Source organism: Rhinatrema bivittatum, chromosome 2 (genome assembly GCF_901001135.1).
Source record: "Rhinatrema bivittatum chromosome 2, aRhiBiv1.1, whole genome shotgun sequence".
Lineage (NCBI taxonomy): Eukaryota > Metazoa > Chordata > Amphibia > Gymnophiona > Rhinatrematidae > Rhinatrema > Rhinatrema bivittatum.
This window is the reverse complement of record NC_042616.1, coordinates 90,653,053-90,673,282: the sequence shown is the minus strand read 5'-3', so window position 1 is coordinate 90,673,282 and position 20,230 is coordinate 90,653,053. Positions and strand designations below refer to the sequence as shown.

The following is a 20,230-nucleotide window of genomic DNA, read 5'->3' as shown; positions in this document are numbered from 1 at the left end:
AGATTCAAAGCAGCACTCTGAGGTAAATCGGTATGTTACTATCTAATGACATTAACTTTTGATTTGAGGCTGTTTTGTGGTAAAAATACAGTGAAGGATTCATTATATTGTATATAATTAACCTCCTCTTTCTCTCTCTATTTTTCCTCCTCCCAGTTTACAGCCCCTGTTAATTGTAACTGCATCTCTTCATCACGTTTAGTTATGTTCTTGGTTTGTTCTTCACACCCCTGTTTCATGTAAACCGGCATGATGTGAACGCTTTCATGAATGCCGGTATAGAAAAACCTTAAATAAATAAATAAAAATTGTAATGTTTTGGATTACATACTTTACACTTTTGGTGTTATTACTTTTCTATTAATAAAGATTTAATTACAAAAAAAAAATATATCAGAAGTCTAGCCTCCTTCCATAAAATGGTGTCTATAGATCTTGCTTTTTGCATCATCATATCTTTAATTGCAAAGTTGGGAAAACATGCTGAAGGGCTTAATATGGAACGCCCTTCCCAAGGCTTGATATGCCTGATCCACCTTCACTTCTATCTGCTCAGATCCTCGGAATTAACAATGAGCCCACAAATAACTTTTATAATCTGTATACAGTTAAAATAACCTTCTTCCTCTGGTACACCTCTGACCTATATATTATTTCTCAGAGAACAATTTTCCAGATACTCGTTTTATCAGTAATCCCTTCAGTCAATTTCTTTAACTGTTGCATGTCTTACTTGCTGCGTCATGTCCTCAGCCTGCTATTCTGCCCTCTGCTCCAGATCAAGCACTCTGCCCCATCTCATCAACTTCCCAGCGAAGCTCCCTCACCAAGATTTGTTTTTCTATCTTCACAGTCGCTATATCATTTTATAAATCTTGGAACAAAGCCAAAAATTCTGCTCTCATGGGCCCCTCCTGTCCACTCTCAGTGTTGGGTAAGCGTTCACCAGCGGCCTTTTCTACTGCATGCTTTCCATTGCCCTCACTACCAGTATCTTTTAGTTAAGCCACAGCACCGGTGAAGGAGAATTCTTTTAAATCAACTGTCTTCCATCACCATACTTTTATAAGTTGAATCGCTGCCTCTTTGGGGCTCAAATAGTGCTCAGTCAAATGAAATAACCACTTTTATCCTGTAGCCATGCAGAACAGCAAGGTCAAGCAGCCATCTCTATCAGGTGACATCACTTCCTCATCCAAAAACTTATAATACAATATAAAAGAGCAATATTATCACAAACATAAAACAGCAACAATAAAATTAACTAAAATGCTAAATGAAAGGAAAATTGGTTCTTACCTGCTAATTTTCGTTCCTGTAATACCACAGATCAGTCCAGACAAGTGGTTTTATTCATCCCTACCAGCAGATGGAGGCAGAGGACAAAACTTTGGGCACTTCTACTTATTTGAGAGTGCCACCTGCAGTCCCTCAGTATTGACCTGTACCCAAGCTAAGATAATTTACCAACAGGGTGAACAATTCACCTGGGATGGATAACCCTAAACCAGATAGCCACCAAGCAAAGTAGAAAACACCGCCAGAAAACTGTGTGACATCAAAAACAACTAACAAAAAAAACAGTTTTACAAATCTCTTCCTAGGAGCACATAAGCTCAGCAGTAGAACAAGCAGTCTTTCAGCATAATGACAGAGGGAGGGCCTCTGGACTGATCTGTGGTATTACAGGAACAAAAATAAGCAGGTAAGAACCAAATTTTCCTTACCGGAACATACCCAGATCAGTCTAGACAAGTGGGATGTACCTAAGACCTCCTTATACCGGGCGGGAACCTGAAAGACCCGCTCTCAGTATACTCTCACCAAAGGACATCGCCTCAGGTTCGCGCACATCCAACCAGTAGTGCTTCGTGAAAGCATGACGCGAGGACCAAACTGTGGCCCTACATATATCCTGAGGAGATACCAGCTGTCACGCAGCCCACGACACCGCCTGAGCACGAGTAGAATGAGCTTTAAGACCCAATGATACTGCACAGCCCTTAGAAACATAGGCCATGGAAATAAGTTTCAACTAACCAGTGGGCTAAGTAAGCTTTAGACGCTTTCTCTCCTTTGTTAGATCCACCGAACAAAACAAAAAGATGATCAGATCATCCGAAAGAATTGGTGACCTTCAAATAGTGTAACAGGGTGTGCCGCATATCCAGGAGATGGAGATCCCTACCCATAGAGGAATTCCGCAACCAGTCCAGATATCCCGGCAATTCCACTGTCTGATTCACATGAAAGGCAGAGATCACTTTAGGGAGAAACAAAGGCACCATACGTAAAGAAATCTTGTCGGTAGACATTTGCAGGAAAGGATTGCGTATCTCAGAATTGCAAGACAGGGCTTGCAATTCTGAGATACGCCTGGCCGAGCAAATGGCGACCCAAAAGACAGTCTTCAAGGTAAGGATCTTCAAAGGAGCGTGGTTCAAAAGGAGCTTCATAGAGTACCCATAACACCAAGTTGAGATTCCACTCCGGACACACCTTCCGTAGTGAGGGACACAGATGTTTAACTCCTTTCAGGAATCGCACAACATCAGGATGGGAGGCTAAGGGCTTGCCTTGCACCTTCCCTCTGAGACAACCCAGGGCTGAGACCTGGACTTTAATCGAGCTATAAGCCAAATCCTTGGACAAGCCCTGTTGCAAGAAGAAGGACAAAATATGTAGAACGGAGACCAGCAATGGATCTAAACTCTGCTGCACACACCAGGTCTTAAAAACCTTCCATACCCTAAAATAAGCAATGGAAGTGGATAGGCACCTAGCCTGCAGAAGGGTAGCAATAACGGACTCCGAATACTCATTCAGACGCAAGTGCCGCTTCTCAAAAGCCATGCCGCGAAACAGAAGCGATCCGCCCGATCTGAAAATATGGGACCTTGGTGCAGTAGTCCCTACAAGTGAGCTAGCCACAGAGATTCATCCACTGCAAGACTAACTAGATCAGCGAACTATGGGCCTCGCGGCCACTCTGGCGCCACTAAAACCACTGAATCTGAATGAGCATCTATCCATCTGAGCACACGTGCTATGAGGGACCATGAAGGGAAAGCGTAGAGAAGGATCCCGGTCGGCCACGGGCATACCAGAACATCTAGCCCCATCGCTTTGTCTCCTGCCTGCGACTGAAGAACCTTTCGGCCTTGGCACTGGTCCACTTTGCCATGAGCTCCAAGTGAGGGGTCCCCCAATGGGCACAAATGTGATTCCAGGGGACAGTTCTCACTCCCCCGGATCCAACTGTTGCCAGCTGAGATAATCCGCTTGTATGTTGTCCACTCCTGCAATGTGAGAGGCCACTATGCCCTCGAGATGGAGCTCCGCCCATACAAACAAGAGATGTGCTTCACGAGCCACTGCAGGACACTTGGTCCCCCCATGTCGGTTGATGTATGCCACCGTGGTTGCATTGTCCAAAAACTCTTTCACCATCTGACCGCTGACCAAAGGAAGAAACACCTGGAGGGCCCTGCATAAAGCCTGCATCTCCAACCAATTGATGGACCAAGACTGTTCCGACACAGACCACAGGCCCTGGGTCGACCTGCCCAGGCACACTGCCCCCCAGCCCCTGAGACTGGCATCTGTGGTAACCACCACCCAGTCCAGGACTTCGAGAGACATTCCCTTCTCCAAAGTGTTCCTGGACAGCCACCACACAAGACTGGACCTGGCTTACTTCAAAAGAGGCAGTGGGAGAAAAAACTGCTCCGACAGGGGGTTCCAGCGGGACAACAAAGCCCTCTGAAGTGGGCGCACATGAGCAAGGGACCAGCTCCAATGTCGAGGCCATTGACACCAGGACCTGCAGATAGTCCCAGACCTTTGGAACCAGCAGGCGCTGTACAGAGTTATCTGATCCTGGATCTTGATCACCTGTCCGTCGAGAGGAACACTCTTCCCAGCTGAGTGTCGAAACGGGCTCCCAAGTTCCAGGGACTGGGAAGGCACTAGATGACTTCACCAGATTGAAAATCCAGCCCAGCGACTCCAGTAGAGATCTCACTCGCTGCACCGAACATGAGCACTTCTTCTGTGATTTTGCCCTGATGAGCCAATCATCCAGATAGTACAGGGTGTTGGTGCATCCATTTCTCAGGGCTGCTGCGACCACCATCACAGCTTCGTGAAGGTTCGAGGTGCCATGGCCACGCCGAAGGGAAGGGCCCGAAACTGAAAATGCTGGCCCAGCACCTTGAACCAGAGAAACTTTTGGTGGTCCTGGCAAACAGGGATGTGCAGGTAGGCCTCGGTGAGATCCAGAGATGCCAAAAACTCTCCCTTGTGTACCGCCGTAATCACAAGGTCTCCATCCAGAAGCACAGTACCTTCAAACTCCGATTCACCTTGTGGAGGTCCTTGATGGGTCAAAAGGTGCCCTCTTTCTTGGGAACCACGAAATAAATGGGGTACTTTCCTTGTCCGTGCTCAGCGACCGGAACTGGTACTTCCACTTCCAGACTCAATAACTTTTGGAGGATTACTTCTATTGCCACCCATTTGCTTTGGGAAAGACAACGCGACTCCAGAAAAACCGACCTGAGAGGAAATGAACAATACTCTCTTAAAATCAGAGTGGAGCTAAAAACTGAAGACAAAAGCAGTAGAGACCATAAATAAGTAAAAACTATAAAAAGTTTAATTAGGAAATGCTGAAAGAAAAAGCAAAGTCTTTACTGCTTTCCTAAAATGAAAGATTCTTAAATAAGCATCTCTTTCTCAGGAGAGTATTAAACAAAAAAGGCGCAGCATATGAAAAAGCCCATTTCTGGGTGCTTTCCAACCTCATCTCCTTTGGTGGATAACCTCAACAGACAATATCAATGACTGTAAGGGGAACAAAGTACACTGAAGCAGCTGGTGATTTATCACCATCTTTATCTATGGGGTCCAAATTTCATTGCACGACTTTCTACATCCATAGAAACACCAAATACAATAGTACTGCGAGACTATAGGGTCTAGCTAGTGTGCTCAAATCCGTAACAATAGTATATGTGAAGGTGTGAAGGCAGCAACATGACAGTAGTGGAGTCAGAAGAGAAGAATACACAAGCGTGACAGTGGTGGAGGAGGAAGAAGGTGTGAACAATTGGAACAGTGGCAACGGGTGTGGAGACAGAATAAGGTGGAGGTCGGGTGACGACACTGAAGCCTGGTGCACGTATGAAAGTCACACAAGTGCTGCGATTTATTTTGGCGATAGATGAACATATGAAGCTCAGCATAATGGCTCAAGGCTTTGCCTTCAGGACCTTAAAAACTGAAGAATCAAATTCTACGTTTACAGGAAAACTGATGTCAGTTTAAAATGTTGCAATGATTATTTAAGGATACATATAGTACTCATTTTTGTATCTATGCTCTGGGACAAAAAATAAATCAAGCAATTTAAGTTTGTTTCTGGATTATCTGAAAGCATCACAGTACAAATATGAATTACCTATGTTACACCAATAGCTCTGTTTTCCATTACTAGTGAGAATGGAAAATTCTAGAAAAGTAGCTACTTAGCTTTAAGATAACATTAAACGCATTAAAGCAAAGTCAATATATTATACCTGTAGCATGAGATGCTCCTATCATCCTTCCTCGAATCAGTCCTTCTCGCTTTTCATTTCTTATGACTTTAACTTTACTGGGAAGATTGGTTTGGATATATTCATCCAGTTCATTCTTGAGGTCAACTGAAATCAAAATAAAGTCTGATTGGTCATCTGTAGGAGATATTCTCTAAAATAATCCTTTATAGAGAATTTAACTCTGTACATAAAACCTATTCCATTTCCAAATAGAACTTTTCAATTAAATGTTATTTTTCCTGTGTAATTAGGTAGCACTATTTAAGTACCAAGGGTGGGATAAAAGTATACAAATGGTTAATCAAAAAGCCTCTAGACTTTACAGCTACCTGCTGCTTTGCTAGAATTATGAGACAAGGGCATGTCCAGGAAATTAATTCTTTCAGATAATTAGACAAGACGACTGCATTAACAATATGGGGAAGGCAGAAAACCCACAGCCAAATCCAAATTCTGAAATCAGGTATGCAACAAAAGGACATTAAAAGAAGGATTTGGGAGCATCATGCCTCCAGAACACTAATGAGAACCTGAAATGAATGTGTATCATGCCTATTACTTTCAATCCAAATGCATAACTAAGGTTTTACTATTCAGTTATTTCTCATTTGGCATTAGTATTAGTTTAGTACTTTGTGAATAATCCATCTATGCCGTCTGCTAAACAGTTGATATAAATCCTCAGCAGGTCTAGACTGTGGTTCAGGGAGTAATAGAAAATAAGAGCAGCGAGTCTGATGCGTTTTCTTGCATCTTATTAAGAGGTACAGAAATGTTTTTACATCGCTTATTACACAAGAATCTGGATAAACTGGTTTTTAGGCTACTATAACATCCCATACGCATAGCTCTTACAGAACTTACACAGCCAGCAATGGAAGAAATTTCTGCAAAACAGAATTCTTTCAAAGATTTTCACTTTTTATTTTAAAACATTTACAGTAGTTTCTCTACATAAATAGCTTGCTCAGAGGACAGAGAGCAGAAAGGTAAAATCAAGAGCTCCTAAAAACCTCATATTCCCTGGATTTTGGTAGCTTGGATGCCCAGGATAGCTCTATACTGACTTCTTACGATCCCGGAAAAACAAAAAGGAAATGGTGTGTTGATTTTCTGCCCTTTGTGCTTTACTGCAGACCTAACTCCCACAAATCCTGTTATTTTCCATATGATTAACAGGATATTTTGTTCAACTTCCAGAATGATTCAGATTGCACACAATACTTCTTTCTCAGGAATAAAATGTTTTAAAAACAACTTTTAGTCTTGAAAACTTTGACGGACTTTAGAGTATTATCTGTAATAAAAGCCAAAGATGGCCATTAAGGTGCTTGAAGCCTTGAAAACAGTTCTCTTAAAACAAGGTACGTTGCACTCTAAACCAAAAAAACACTCCACTTAGGCTATTTAAGATATGTATTGTGTATTATCAATCAGATGTGCTAAGCATTTTCCTAATGCCATAAAATAAGAAAAAAACATTTGGTACATCTATCCCTATAGGTAGATGTCAGATACGGACAAACAAAAAATGAAATTTGTACTGGATAGATATAAAAACAAATGCTTAAACAGAATCAAGTGAAGAACGAAACCATTAGATGACAAAAGGTAGAAGTGGAAGAACTCTGAAATGTCTTAAAATAATCCTGGGGGAGGATTGATAAGAGAAGATGAATTGGCTGGTGGCTGAAGAGGATTGTTAAGTATTGCGGGCTGGGTAATACTGGAGCTTAAAAATTTGAAGAAAGGTGAAGTTATGAGGTAAATTAAATTTTTAGTGTGTGCTTTGATTAACATAGGAAAGGTAGAGGGTACGCTGTTCCACAGCTTGTGGGAATGTACTCAAGTGACTATATTTTGGGGCGAGGTGTTGGATGATTTGGACAAGATCTTGAAGGTCCGGATTCCTAGGACACCACAAGTCTGCCTGCTGCGCTTGGTCACGGAACCTCTCGGCCCTATGTCGGATCTGGATCATCTCTTCTTGCAGAAGGCGCTGCTTATTGCAGTCCAAACGATCATGCATCAGTGGATTTCTGAACGCCGGCCCTTGGGAGCTCAATGGAAGGCACGTCTGGAACAGTTATTAATTCATGAGCTGTTAACGGCGGCGGCGCACGAGCAGGGGACACATGGGATGTGCCATGCTGTATGGAACTGTTTTTGGTGGTCACTTTCTGCGTCAAAAAGGGACCTTATTACCAAAGCTACCACATATACCTACAGAGACTCTACCGGAACACCGAGGAATGCGCACCTATAACCACCGCCCACCTGACAGTGGCAGGTGGCAGTTACTGCTTGAGATGGGGAAACAGGGGGGGGGGGGGGCCTGACGGCTCGTGGGCTTGACCTACAGGTCGCTGGGTGGTTTTTTCAATGTAACTGATTAGGTTGCTTACTGTATGCAGATATCATTTGTTCAAAAAGTTAATAAAGAAATGTTTACAAAAAAAAGATAGGAAAGGTAGATAATTTCTTTTAGTGTTTCTTTCTTTCTAGTCCCAGGAGGGAAGGATTAGGTCAGCCGTCATAGTTGATGTTTCATTTATTAAGAATGTAGGTGGCTGGTGAATGCGAGTATTGCTTGGAAACTTGCCTGGTGCAAAGTGGATGGACTTCATGTGTCACCTAGATAGGATTATAGATAATGCTGGGAAGGAACCGGCTGTCATGGTGCATGTGGGCACAGACACCAGAAGATGTGGAAGGCAGGTTCTAGAGACCAAACTTAGGCTCTTAGATAGAAAATTGAATCCATAAACCTCCAGGGTAGCATTCTCTGAAATGTTATCCATTCCATGTGTAGGACTCCAGAGGCAGGCAGAGCTCCGTAATCTCAATGCATGGATGACAAGATGGTGCAGGGAAGAGAGCTTTAGTTTTGTTAGGAACTGGGCAACATTTTGGTAGCCTATTCTGAAAGGATGGGCTCCACCTTAACCAGGGTGGAACCAACTTGCTGGCGCTAATGTTCAAAAAGGAGACAGAGCAGCCCTGCCTATTCACAGAAAAAAAGTGTGCCTACCGTAAACGGTGTTTTCCATAGATGATAGGCTCAATTAGGCATGACATGCCCTCCCTTTTCCCTGGGGAGTCGACTATATCAAAGCTAAATATATATATAGCTAGGTAGACTGAAGAGGCGCTGGTGAAAACTCCCACACATGCTTAGTAGAGCTCAAAGCTCTACTAGTTTGGAGAGACGAGTCCATTCAGTACCACCGGATGACATCACCCACAGATCATGGCTAAGTGATCCTGCTATCTATGGAAAACACCATTTACAGTAAGCAAACTTGCTTATCCAAGACTTTTCCATCTAGTATACCCAAAATGTGAAAAAAAAAAAAATCAAACATGAACTGAATTCCTTTTGCAACTGCAAAATAACTTTCAAAGGCAAAACTAAAATATATAGAAAAATAGCCACATTCAATGAAAATCTGAATAAATATAAATATAAAAAAAAAAGATCTGACTTTCTTTGCGGGGTGGAGGAGGGCAAGGAGGAGAAGGACACAGGTAACAGATGGTAGAGAGAACAAACAGAAGGTTTAATCATCTAGTTACTGCTTATATCCAGAGGTATTTATAATCTTCTATGTGATTCGCTTAGTCTGAGGAAGCTATTCTTGGAAAATGAATTTAATCCACTGTAAGAGATTAATCAGTAACCTTCCATGCTAATATTTAATCACTCTGCTATTTCAAAATTCCTGGACAATATTAAACACATCGGTTAACTATACAGTTGCTAACAAGGGAGATACAATACAAATATTATTTCAGTTGTTATATACCACCCTACCAGGTCACCTCGCAAAAAGCAAACCAGATAGGTGGATTGGTTGTTAAACCAGAATATAAATCCAATAAATAAGCAAACAAACTTGATTCAATTTTCAGCAAGTATGACTATGCTATTCCTCACCTAATTCACTATTGTCATCCACTAAAATGATTTCATGAAGTAGATTTGCTGGAGTGCGATCCAATATGCTGTGTACCGTCCGAAGCAAGGCAGAGAATGCTTCATTGTAGAAGCAAACAACAACACTGGCAAAGGGAAGGTCAGATGGGTAAGACTTTTCTTCACACCTGCAAACATAAGAATACAGCAAAAGTAAGCAAATAAAAACCCTGAACCAGATTTGTTCCAAACCTTCTACTGCAGAACATACTACGGGCATGAAATTTCCCACAGGGTTCAACGTAGTATGACAAGATAACAGTCACACAGTTTCCTTTTACGAAAGACCCACATTTCTCTACAGCCAGGATTCTGAACGCATCACCTTTAAGGATATACTGCCCATTTACACTGTTAGATTGCTAATGGATTTACAGAGAAGCACAGAGATTACACTGAAGATTTTCAATTAAAAACATCAGAGATTCAAAAATTAAAAGTCTGATTCCTGAAGGCAGCTTCCCCTGTTTGTCTCTTGCTCTCTCAAGCCCAAAACATCCAACATGAGACGTGCTTCAGTCACCTGGAAGCAAGAGTGAACGCCCACTATCAGCAAGAGGCCCACACGCACACACACACACATACCGATGAGACTAAAATGTTGTACCACATTAAAAAAAATAATCAGCTCATGAGCAGGTTGTACCCTTTGGACACCAGAGGTCCAAAGGGTACAACCTTCTAACTACTTAACAGCCAGGGGTGACTAAAGGCAATCTGCTGCCTGAGGCGAGGAAAGCAAATGTTGCTTACCTGTAACAGGTGTTCTCACAGGACAGCAGGATGTTAGTCCTCACATATGGGTGACATCATCAGGATGGAGCCCAATCACGGAAAACTTCTGTCAAAGTTTCCAGAACTTTGACTGGCCCCTACTGGGCATGCCCAGCATGGCACTAACCCCGCAGCCAGCAGGGGTCCCCCTTCAGTCTTCTTTTTTCCGCACAGCAGTAGCCTCGCGGTTTAGGAGCTCTGAAGAGATTCCTGACAGGAATTTTCCTCACGGAGTTAATTAAACTTAAATTGCCCCACAGGGTCCCTCCTCTAACTTTTCTCAGGCCGCAGTACTCCGGTAAGTGTTTACCCATCTTCTGTCGATTACTGTTGAGTTTGGCCCTCGTGGCCTACTGGCCATCGACTGTACCGCGGCTCGATTTTTTTCTATCGGGACATGCTAGAGAGATAAAGTTCCTGGATGGAATAAATGACAGTTTTATGGAGCAATTGGTTCAGGAACAAACAAGAGAGGGAGCAATTTTAGATCTAATTCTCAGAGGAGCACAGGATTTGGTGAGAGAGGTAACGGTGGTGGGGCCACTTGGCAATAGTGATCATACATAAATTAATACATGATGAAAAGGCAGAATGGCTGAACACAGACCTTCGCGTACACGTCCCCAATAGAAACCTGAGATCAGCAAACAAAGCCCTGCTAACTATTCCCGCAGTAAAAACAGCCAGACTAACTCAAGCAAGGGATAGGGCCCTATCCCAGGCAGGACCTATAATATGGAACACCATGCCTTCAGAAATCAGAATGAAAGATATCAAAACATTCAAAAAACATGGCTATTTAAACAAGCATACCACAAAGAGAATGGAAAGTAGAATCCAGGGAAATGTAGGATGCGGTCAGCAGAACTCCCACACACACCAGCTTACTCAAATTGTGTGTATTTTATTCTTATTAGATTGCAACAACATAGGACGAGATTTAAGTGTGAATTTATCTTATAGCTGATACAGTTAGAAGTAGACATGACTTATCACAACCACTAAGTAATATTTAATATGAAACTATGTTACAGTATTTGTTGGCACCTGTTTAGTTAATATATTATAACGCATTTAAGAAAACATGTAATTATGTGCCTTATTGTGAACCGTTGTGACGGCAGCTTGCTTAACGACGGTATAGAAAAGATTTTAAATAAATCTATATAAATAAAAATGTAAATGTTCGTTTTTTCAAAATCTTAAATCTCCAAAAGTACTTCATCGATTGCTTTGAAATTTTGACACAACATTGCTTTCGAATACGCGCATGTTTTTATATACCTATATTATATAGATGTCACACCTGTGACAGGTAAAAACATGCTTTTTTGGAAAAACAGCGCCATCTGTTGAACGTAAAAGCAACACACGCTATCTACAATATAAATGGGCTCCCTGAAGGTGGGGTCGTATCGGCCCATCTCCTTGATTAATGTGGACATTAAGATTTTGTCTTCTGTCCTTGCTGCCCGCTTACAGAGCCTCCTCCCGGACTTGGTTCAGGAGGACCAAACCGGGTTTGTGCAAGGCAGACAGGGAGTGCGAAATATTCGCCGTCTTCTTGCTGCTCTTAGCTACCAGTCCCGGGAGGAGGCCTTGATACTGAGTCTTGACGCTGAAAAAGCCTTTGACTCGATATCGTGGGACTACCTGTTTTGGGCTTTAGGGAACTATGGATTCACTGGTCCATACTTTCGCTGGCTCTCTGTCCTCTATAGCAACCCCAGTGCTACCATTTTGGTGAATGGCTTACCCACGGAGGCCTTTCCTATTCGGTGTGGTGTTAGGCAAGGCTGCCTCCTGTCCCCCCTGCTATTTGTCCTGGCCTTGGAGCCTTTGGCCATTCGTTTACGGGGAGACAGGGAGGTTTGGGGTCTCAGTGTGGGTGGGTATCCCCTGAAGATTGCCTTATTAGCCAACGATATTTTGTTGTTTGTTGGCAAGCCACGGGATAGTGTTCCAGTGATTGTCCGGTTATTTGATCAGTTTCAGCTGGTTGCTGGCTTGCGTATTAATTACTCTAAGTCAGAGGCGTTGGCCCTTGATGAATGCTTGCCGACCAAGTGGGGGGGTCCTTTCCCTTTTCAATGGGCTCCGACACGGTTGAAGTATTTGGGGGATCTGGGTTCCCAGGGATTTGAAGCAATTGTATGCTTTAAATATCACCGCCTGTATAGCGAACTTATGCAATCAATTAACTGCTTGGATTTCCCTCCCACTATCGCTTTTTGGTAGGTGTGCATTGATAAAAATGGTAGTTGTGCCCAAATTGCTGTATGTATTGCACATGGTTCCTTGTTGGTTAACAGGGAGGGATATCAGGCGCTTGCGCTCCAGTATTCAAAAGTTTTTGTGGCAGGGGAAGCGTGCGCGGTTACCCTATCCTGCCTTGGTATTGCTGCGGGAGCGGGGAGGGTTCAACATGCCTGACTTCCGCTTGTACAATGTGGCCTGCCAGTTGCGGTTCATAGGGGAATGGCTGACGGGCACTTATAAGTTCTGCGCGGCGGGCATGATACTGCGCATGTCTGCCCCTTATTCCCCTGTAAGTATCCTGCAATCCAGAGCAGTGGACCATACTGGGGTATCTTACCCAGCGGTTTTTCTGCATCCCTCTATTAAAGCCTGGTCTTGGTGGCGGCAGCTATATCCATGCCCCGGGACTCGGTCTTTACTCCTCCCCTTGGTACGGAATCTGGAATTCTTGCCGGGTCAAGACAGTGGGGCAATTTTTCATTCTTGGGCAAATAAAGGTTTACTGTTTATCTATCACATGTATGATGCAAACGATTGTCAATTGTTAGATTTTGCCACGTTACAACGGACTTATAATCTTTCATCGAAGCAGTTTTACACCTTTCTCCAGGCCAGACATTACATCCGTTCTCATCAGTGGACTGCAGCTGAACTGGCAGAGGAAGTCAAGTTTGCCAACGCCTTCTTCGATACTGCGTATGTTGCCAACACTATCACTGGCTGGAAGACCGTGGGGCAGAGACTTCGTGTCATTGATAGAACCTCTCATTTGGCGGGCCGATGGACGGAAGCGCTTGGCACTCCTGTGACGGGGGCTCAAATGCTGGCACAGTTTGTACGCCTTCATAAGAATTTCCCGGATCTTGGGCTTCGAGAGGTGCAATTTAAGATCCTGCATTGGCTCTATTGCGATGATGTCCGACGTCGTCAAATGCGGCTTACACACACCTCCACGTGTCTTAAATGTGGATTGCAGGTTGGGACTTTGGCACAAACTATTTGCCTGCCCCTCTCTACGGGCATTTTGGACTGCTATAATGACTGTGATTGATCAGTGTACGGGAGCCACTACTAACCTTACGGGGATGATACTGATTCGTAGCTCTATCCCGGGCACGCTGTTGGGCTGCAGCTCCAAGACACGCTTTGAAAGGGCGGCGGTTATGTTGGCATGCCGCACAGTGTTGGCGGACTGGCTGGACCCCGGCCGCGGACCCTCCTACCTTGCCTGGGCCCGGCGTATGGCTGACATGGCTCTTCTGGAACGCATGGCGTGTTCCCTGGGACATCGACCTCTGGATAAAACTTACTGTGCCTGTTGGAATGCCTGTGTGTTGGCTTTACCTGCGGAGCTACAGGTCGAACTTCGACTGAATGGATATACTTCGGACTGGACTGTTCCAAAGGGGGGGAGGGGGGTGTTGTGCATGGGAAGTGAAAGGGGATGAATGAAGAATCCTTGATGGGGAGGTTTGGACGGGGGGGGGTTGAGGGTATCCGCATGGATCCCCCTTCCCTGTGAAAATACAAAACGTTATGGAGTGTTGGGTAATACCTGAACTGATGCTTTCTTTGCTTGTTACTGTGTATATTGTTCTAGTGTTCTCAGTGTTCTATGGTTGTTACTTACCCGATACTACCAATAAAAAAGATTTTGACAAAAAGATTTTGACAAAAAATAAATGGGCTCTGACCGACGGACCGCAAATGCGCAGTAGAGAGCAGCTCTGCCGCACATGTGCGGACCATAGAGCTCTGCGCTACGTGCTGGGCGTCACAGAGGGGAGGAGGAAAGGGCAGATGAGTCACCGCTCCGAGAAACGGCTCAGCCCATTCCTCCGCCGCTGGGGAAGGGGGGAGGGAGTAGGGACTGCAAGACAGTTACACACAGGAGGAGGAAGGGGTAGAAGAGTTGCCAAGTCAGTCCATCCACCGCCGGGAAGAGGGGGGAGGGAGTTGGGATGGCCGGAGCAGAGCAAATGCAGTAGAAAGCGGCTGTGAAGAGTTCACGAGCAGCTGCAGCCTGCAGCAGCCAAAGTGCAAAGAGCTGAATAGAGAACAGAGAGAACAGCTCGCCCTCCTCCCCCACCCCCGAGTCCCGCAGATAAGGAGAAGCCAAGTAAATATCCCACAACTGGGGGGGGGGGGGGGGGAGGCAGTGCTGTCAAGCCGCCCGTGGGTCTTAGCCACCACGAGAAGAGTTTACATGGGCATCGATCCACCCCCACCCCCACTCCCAGCAAAGCACCGTCACGAAAGTGAAAGCCAGAGCCCTGCTCCCTCCCCAATTGGATTTCTTAAAGGCACAGATCTCCCAGAAAGAGCAAAGTAAGCTAGGCAACATGTCCCAAATCTGTTGCAGTGCTTGACGCCTGCCCTTTGCGAGGGGGGGAGGGGACGGAGTGTTTTCCTCACTCTCCCAGACACAACAGGCGTGGGAACTTTGCAAGCTCTTGCGAGTGCCCGTTTTAACTGTGTGAGAGAGAAGTGTGTTAATGTGCACTGAAGGTGAGTGTGAGAGCCAGAGAGAGAGGGAGACTACGTGAGGGATTGTGTATGTGTGTGAGAGGGAATGGGCGTGCGTGTGAGGGACAGAGGGAGAGTGTATTTGCAAGAGAGAGCGAGGAAGCCTATGTAGGGGGCTGTATATGAGAGAGAGTCTCTACCCCCCCCCCCCCCCCAGCTCTCCACTTATAGGTTAGAGTGGAAGGGGGTTGTGTAGAGGGGAATGGGAGAGCAAAGGAGTTGGGGCCTGTAAGGATAGAGTGAAAGGGGTCTGAGCCTGTCCCTCTGCCACCGGGGAAGGGGGGAGAGTGTTGGGATGGCAGGACCATTACGCCTCGCGAGATCCCCCTCAGCCACCGCTGCAGCTCCTACCACCGCCGCCGCCTCTGGCCCTTCGTGGTGCTGGGGGAGGGGGGAGGAGCGGAGCAGAGCAAAGACGTAGGAGGAGGAGAGGGGACAAAAATCTTGCCCGTTTTAACTGGCTTAACGGCTTGTACTAAATATTTTACGATTCCATTACGATGTTTCCAATTGCATTGTTAAATTGAATTTTCATAGATTACGATTTATTTTCATTTCGATTTAATTATTTCATGTGACATTGCATTAGAATTGAGCTGTGTCGTTTACCATACCGTTCATTTACCGATATAGTTTATTTTTTTCTTTTTTCATTCTTTTTCATTTCTAGAATTATGCGGTTTACATCTAGACACGGATTGATTCTCACATGGACAATTATGTGTTGCGTGTTCTAGAGTCGGCAAACCAGACAATCTCTATATCTGCACAGACAATGGAACAACAAAAAATATTGTATACCCACAAGCATTGTGAAATTAAACATATTAGAAACGGGTGCTTTCTCTTTTTTCTTTTCCATTTAACCAGACTGAGCCACAGCAATGCGTGGCTGGGTACAACTAGTTTTAAATAAATAAATAATATGATCAAATTTGAATTAATGACTGGAAGGGGAACAGTAAGAAAATCTACAGCTCTCGTGCTAAACTTTCAAAAGGGAAACTTTGATAAAATGAGAAAATAGTTAGAAAAAACCTGAAAGGAGCAGCTACAAAGGTAAAAAGTGTGCAAGAGGCACGGTCATTGTTAAAAAAATACCATCCTAGAAGCACAACCCAGATGTATTCCACACATTAAGAAAGGTGGAAAGAAGGCAAAAACGATTACCGGCATGGTTAAAATGTGAGGTAAAAAGCTATTTTAGCCAAAAGATCTTCATTCAAAAATTGGAATAAGGATCCAACAGAAGAAAATAGGATAATGCATAAGCGTTGGCAAGTTAATGTAAGACATTGATAAGACAGGCTAAGAGAGAATTTGAAAAGAAGTTGGCCATAGAGGCAAAAACTCACAGTAAAAACGTTTTTAAATATATCCGAAGCAGAAAGCCTGTGAGGGAGTCAGTTGGACAATGGAAAATGTATGTGCTTACCAGATACCCGCATACTGTGAAACGAATGACCAACAAATGCACATCTCTAATAAGAATCTCTATTTCAATGTGGTTGTGTGTTTCTGTTCTAGCTAGCATTAGTCAGCAAGCTTGGATTACTTTTCAAACTGCACCTACCTTTGGAAAATGCAAGTAATTCTGATTTTAAAGAAACATTTTTTTTTTTCATTTCCCTCATTTGTTGTTAACAGTTATGAACCATTACAAGAAATACAGATGCACTTGTTTTGTGAAACACACCAAAAACCGCACACAGCAAACAGCAGTGTTCATCTTCAACCAATCAGAACTGTTCCAGTTGAAGCGGCAAGTCATGTACTAAAACTTATAATTGTGGACCTCCAAGATTAATGTTTGTCTAGTAAATTTTTATAAAAATGCAATGGGTAATGTCATTAAAAAAAAAAAAAAAAAAAAAAGATGGTGTATGGGTAAGCAGTCAGAACTGCAGACCCACAGCTTATCTCCTACTTTCTATTTCATCTGTTAATTTCTTAAAAAAAATACACGATCGCGTACTTTTGATCGCGCACCAGGCGCGAACAAAAGTACGCTGGATTTTATAAGATCCGGGGTCGGCGTGCGCAAGGGGGTGCACATTTGTGCAACCTGCGCGCGCCGAGCACAGCGCGCGCTGCCTGTTCCCTCCGAGGCCGCTCCGATTTCGGAGCGGCCTCGGAGGGAACTTTCCTTCGCCCTCCCCCCACCTTCCCCTACCTAACCCACCCCCCCGGCCCTATCTAAACCCCCCCCCTTTGTCGGCAAAGTTACGCCTGCTTTCAGCACCGGCCGGCAGCCCCGCTCCGGGTTCCGGTCCCGGGGGCTGGTCCAGAGGCCTCGACCACGCCCCCGGGCCAGTGCCACGCCCCCAGGCCCGCCCCCGAAACGCGGCGTCGTTTCGGGAACGCCCCTGACACGCCCCTTTTCCAAAGCCCTGGGACTTACACGCGTCCCGGGGCTTTAGGCGCACCGGCGCGCGAGGGCCCATGCGCGCGTAAATCCAGAAGGATTTACGCGCGCAGGCCTTTTAAAATCCGCCCCTTAATGAATAAATTTTATTAGCACATAGCAAAATTTGCACATAATGTGCCTCTCATTTGGACTTTCATTTAGTCAGAATCAGGGCTGAGATCTGGCACCTCCCGCATCCCATATCATATCCCCTCTCAAATTAGCTACTCTTTTTTTTCCTTTATATTACACTTTTTATGACAGGGATTTCGGGAGGGGGGATTTTGACCGGAGCCTGCCTATTGCTGTCACACCACACTAATGCCAGGGTAAGGGTCCCGGGGGGTGAGGGGGTCTTTTGCCCTTGAAATTTCGTCTCTCTGACCCGACGCTCCACAATAACGCAGGAGTAAGGGTATGCGGTAAGTTAGCAGGTTAAACGCGCGGCAAAACTACAGGTTAAAAAGGAGATAATCGGGGCACACATTGCTGTATGGGAGGGAATAGCTAATCGGAGCGTTTACATCTCATATACATGCTGCGGGCGGAAAGGGTTACCGGTTGATTTAAAGAAGCGGTAAGGATGAGTTTAAAGGGGTAGTGAATCGCGGGTTGGACTTACGCGGCCGAATTGTGAGTAGGAAGCGGGTTAGAAGCAGGGTAACCGCGGCCGAGCTTTTCTGTATCGGCCTTTTTGCTAGCCAGACTGTGACTGAATATGGACCTCCACATGTAACAGATGAATAGGCATCAAATCTTTTATGCCACTTTCAGGAATTACTACACAGGAACAGAAGACGTGATAACACGTTGATGTGAAAGACAGGCAGAATGTGAATAACATACTTAGGGTCCCTTGTATCTGGCACATCTCTATGGTAGCCCAACCGGTTACTAATAAGTACATTGAAGGAATGCTTCTGGTATCCCATATCTCTCACTTTCTGATCTTGTTCATTAAAAATCATGCCTGCAACACAAATATGTGCAAATTAGATAAATCATCTTAGAAACCAGGATTACATTCATCCCAGCACTTAAACAATTTCTACCACAGATTTAATTTTAGAAACCAAAAGGCTAAATTTGCTGGAAAGTATGTAATGGGCCAGTAACCAATTATAATAAATGAAGGCTGAAAAATGCTAATGATAACAAGTAAAGGCATAATTTCTGTTTTGGAGTAACACAAAAATGATAATTCTGTTGCTTTTGACATACTTCTGTATATGATCATGCATCATAATGAAAGCAGAATTAATTTAAATAAAAGACATTACCCTCAGTAGCTGATAATCAGCTAAAAATAAAAATATTCTCAAAATACAATACATTGTCTATGAGCCAGACTGGTGGCTCAGTAAGTAGCAGTGCACTGCCGTTATGCGGGAGACCTGGGAGTTCATTTCCTGAGCCCAATTTCTTCCGCACAAGCAAGACAGAGCTGTGGATGCTGCAGATGCAGCATTCACAAATCCCAGAGGGAAGGGGGGCCAGTACTCCCAAACATCACGCAACAAAGCAACTGGCTGGCTCAAGGGCATATTTGTGCCAGGAGCTGGAGACTCAGAGGACTGCTGCTGCATTGACTGAGCTGAACAAGGTGAAAATCTCCAGGTGGCTGCAAATGAAAAACTCAGGGTGCCGTAGCCCCAACTAGGGGCTGGTTCCAACTGAGATGGAAGTCCAAGCAAAGAGGAAAAAGATATCAAACCATTCCACTTCTCTCCCAAAATTGATAGATGCTGGGCTGTTGCCTTGAAAGGAAAAAAAAAAAAAAAAAAAAAAAAAAAAAAAAAGGATGAACCTCAAAACTTAATGACAAAAGTCTTTGCTTTAAATATTTCCAGTGGAATAGTTTACTCAAAAAAATGGAAAAAAAAAAAAAAAAAAAGAGCTGGCTGCGATTACACAATTAAGATAGGAAAATTGGTTCTTACCTGCTAATTTTTGTTCCTGTAGTATCTCAGATCAGTCCAGACTCCTGGGTTTTGCCTCCCTTCCAGCAGATGGAGACAGAGAAAGTTTCACAGGCACCGCCTTATAACCTGGTGTGCCACCTGCTACTCTTCAGTATTTATCAGTACCCAAGCAGAGAAAACTTAGCAAGTAAACAATTTTAGATGGATTAATTCTAAACTCATCCCCACAAACGAGCAGAGAATCGGAAAAAGAAACTGATTAACTTTCAAAAAGTAATCTGCAGAACCTATGCCAAACATCAGAGAAGTCAGATAGAAGATAATTACCGATCCAGCGGACTCTCCGAACCTACATCCTCACCCAAACAGCTTAACCTCCACAATGGGCAGTCGTCTGGACTGATCTGTGGTACCACAAGAACAAAAATTAGCAGGTAAGAACCAATTTTCCTTTCCCTGTTCGTACCCAGATCAGTCCAGACTTCTGGGATGTCTCAAAGCTTCTCTAACTGGGTGGGACTGCGAGAGTCCTGCTCGAAGAACACTTTCACATCCGAGGCCTGGATGTCCAATCAGTAGTGTCTAGCAAAAGTGTGTAACGACTTCCAAGTAGCCGTCCTGCAAATCTCTTGCGGGGAGACCAGTTGACATTCTGCCCAGGAAGCCGCCTGGGAGCGCATAGAAAAGCCCTTAACCCCTCCAGGACCAGGTGACCATGACAGATATAGGAAGACCCGATAACTTCCTTCAACTAACGCGCTATTAT

The 20,230-nt window shown here is 44.4% G+C and overlaps 1 protein-coding gene across 4 annotated transcripts in view; it reads right to left on the bottom strand.

Moving 5' to 3' along the window:
* Nucleotides 1-20,230, bottom strand: part of GALNT11 (polypeptide N-acetylgalactosaminyltransferase 11) — a 181,631-nt gene that overhangs the window by 114,116 nt on the left and 47,285 nt on the right. For all 4 annotated transcript variants that reach the window (XM_029588437.1, XM_029588438.1, XM_029588440.1 and 1 more), the window contains 3 exons: nucleotides 18,389-18,512; nucleotides 9,538-9,704; nucleotides 5,580-5,705 (listed from right to left, as the gene is read on the bottom strand). In XM_029588437.1, the coding sequence (XP_029444297.1) occupies nucleotides 5,580-5,705; nucleotides 9,538-9,704; nucleotides 18,389-18,512 (417 nt within the window). The remainder of the gene's footprint in view (nucleotides 1-5,579; nucleotides 5,706-9,537; nucleotides 9,705-18,388; nucleotides 18,513-20,230) is intronic.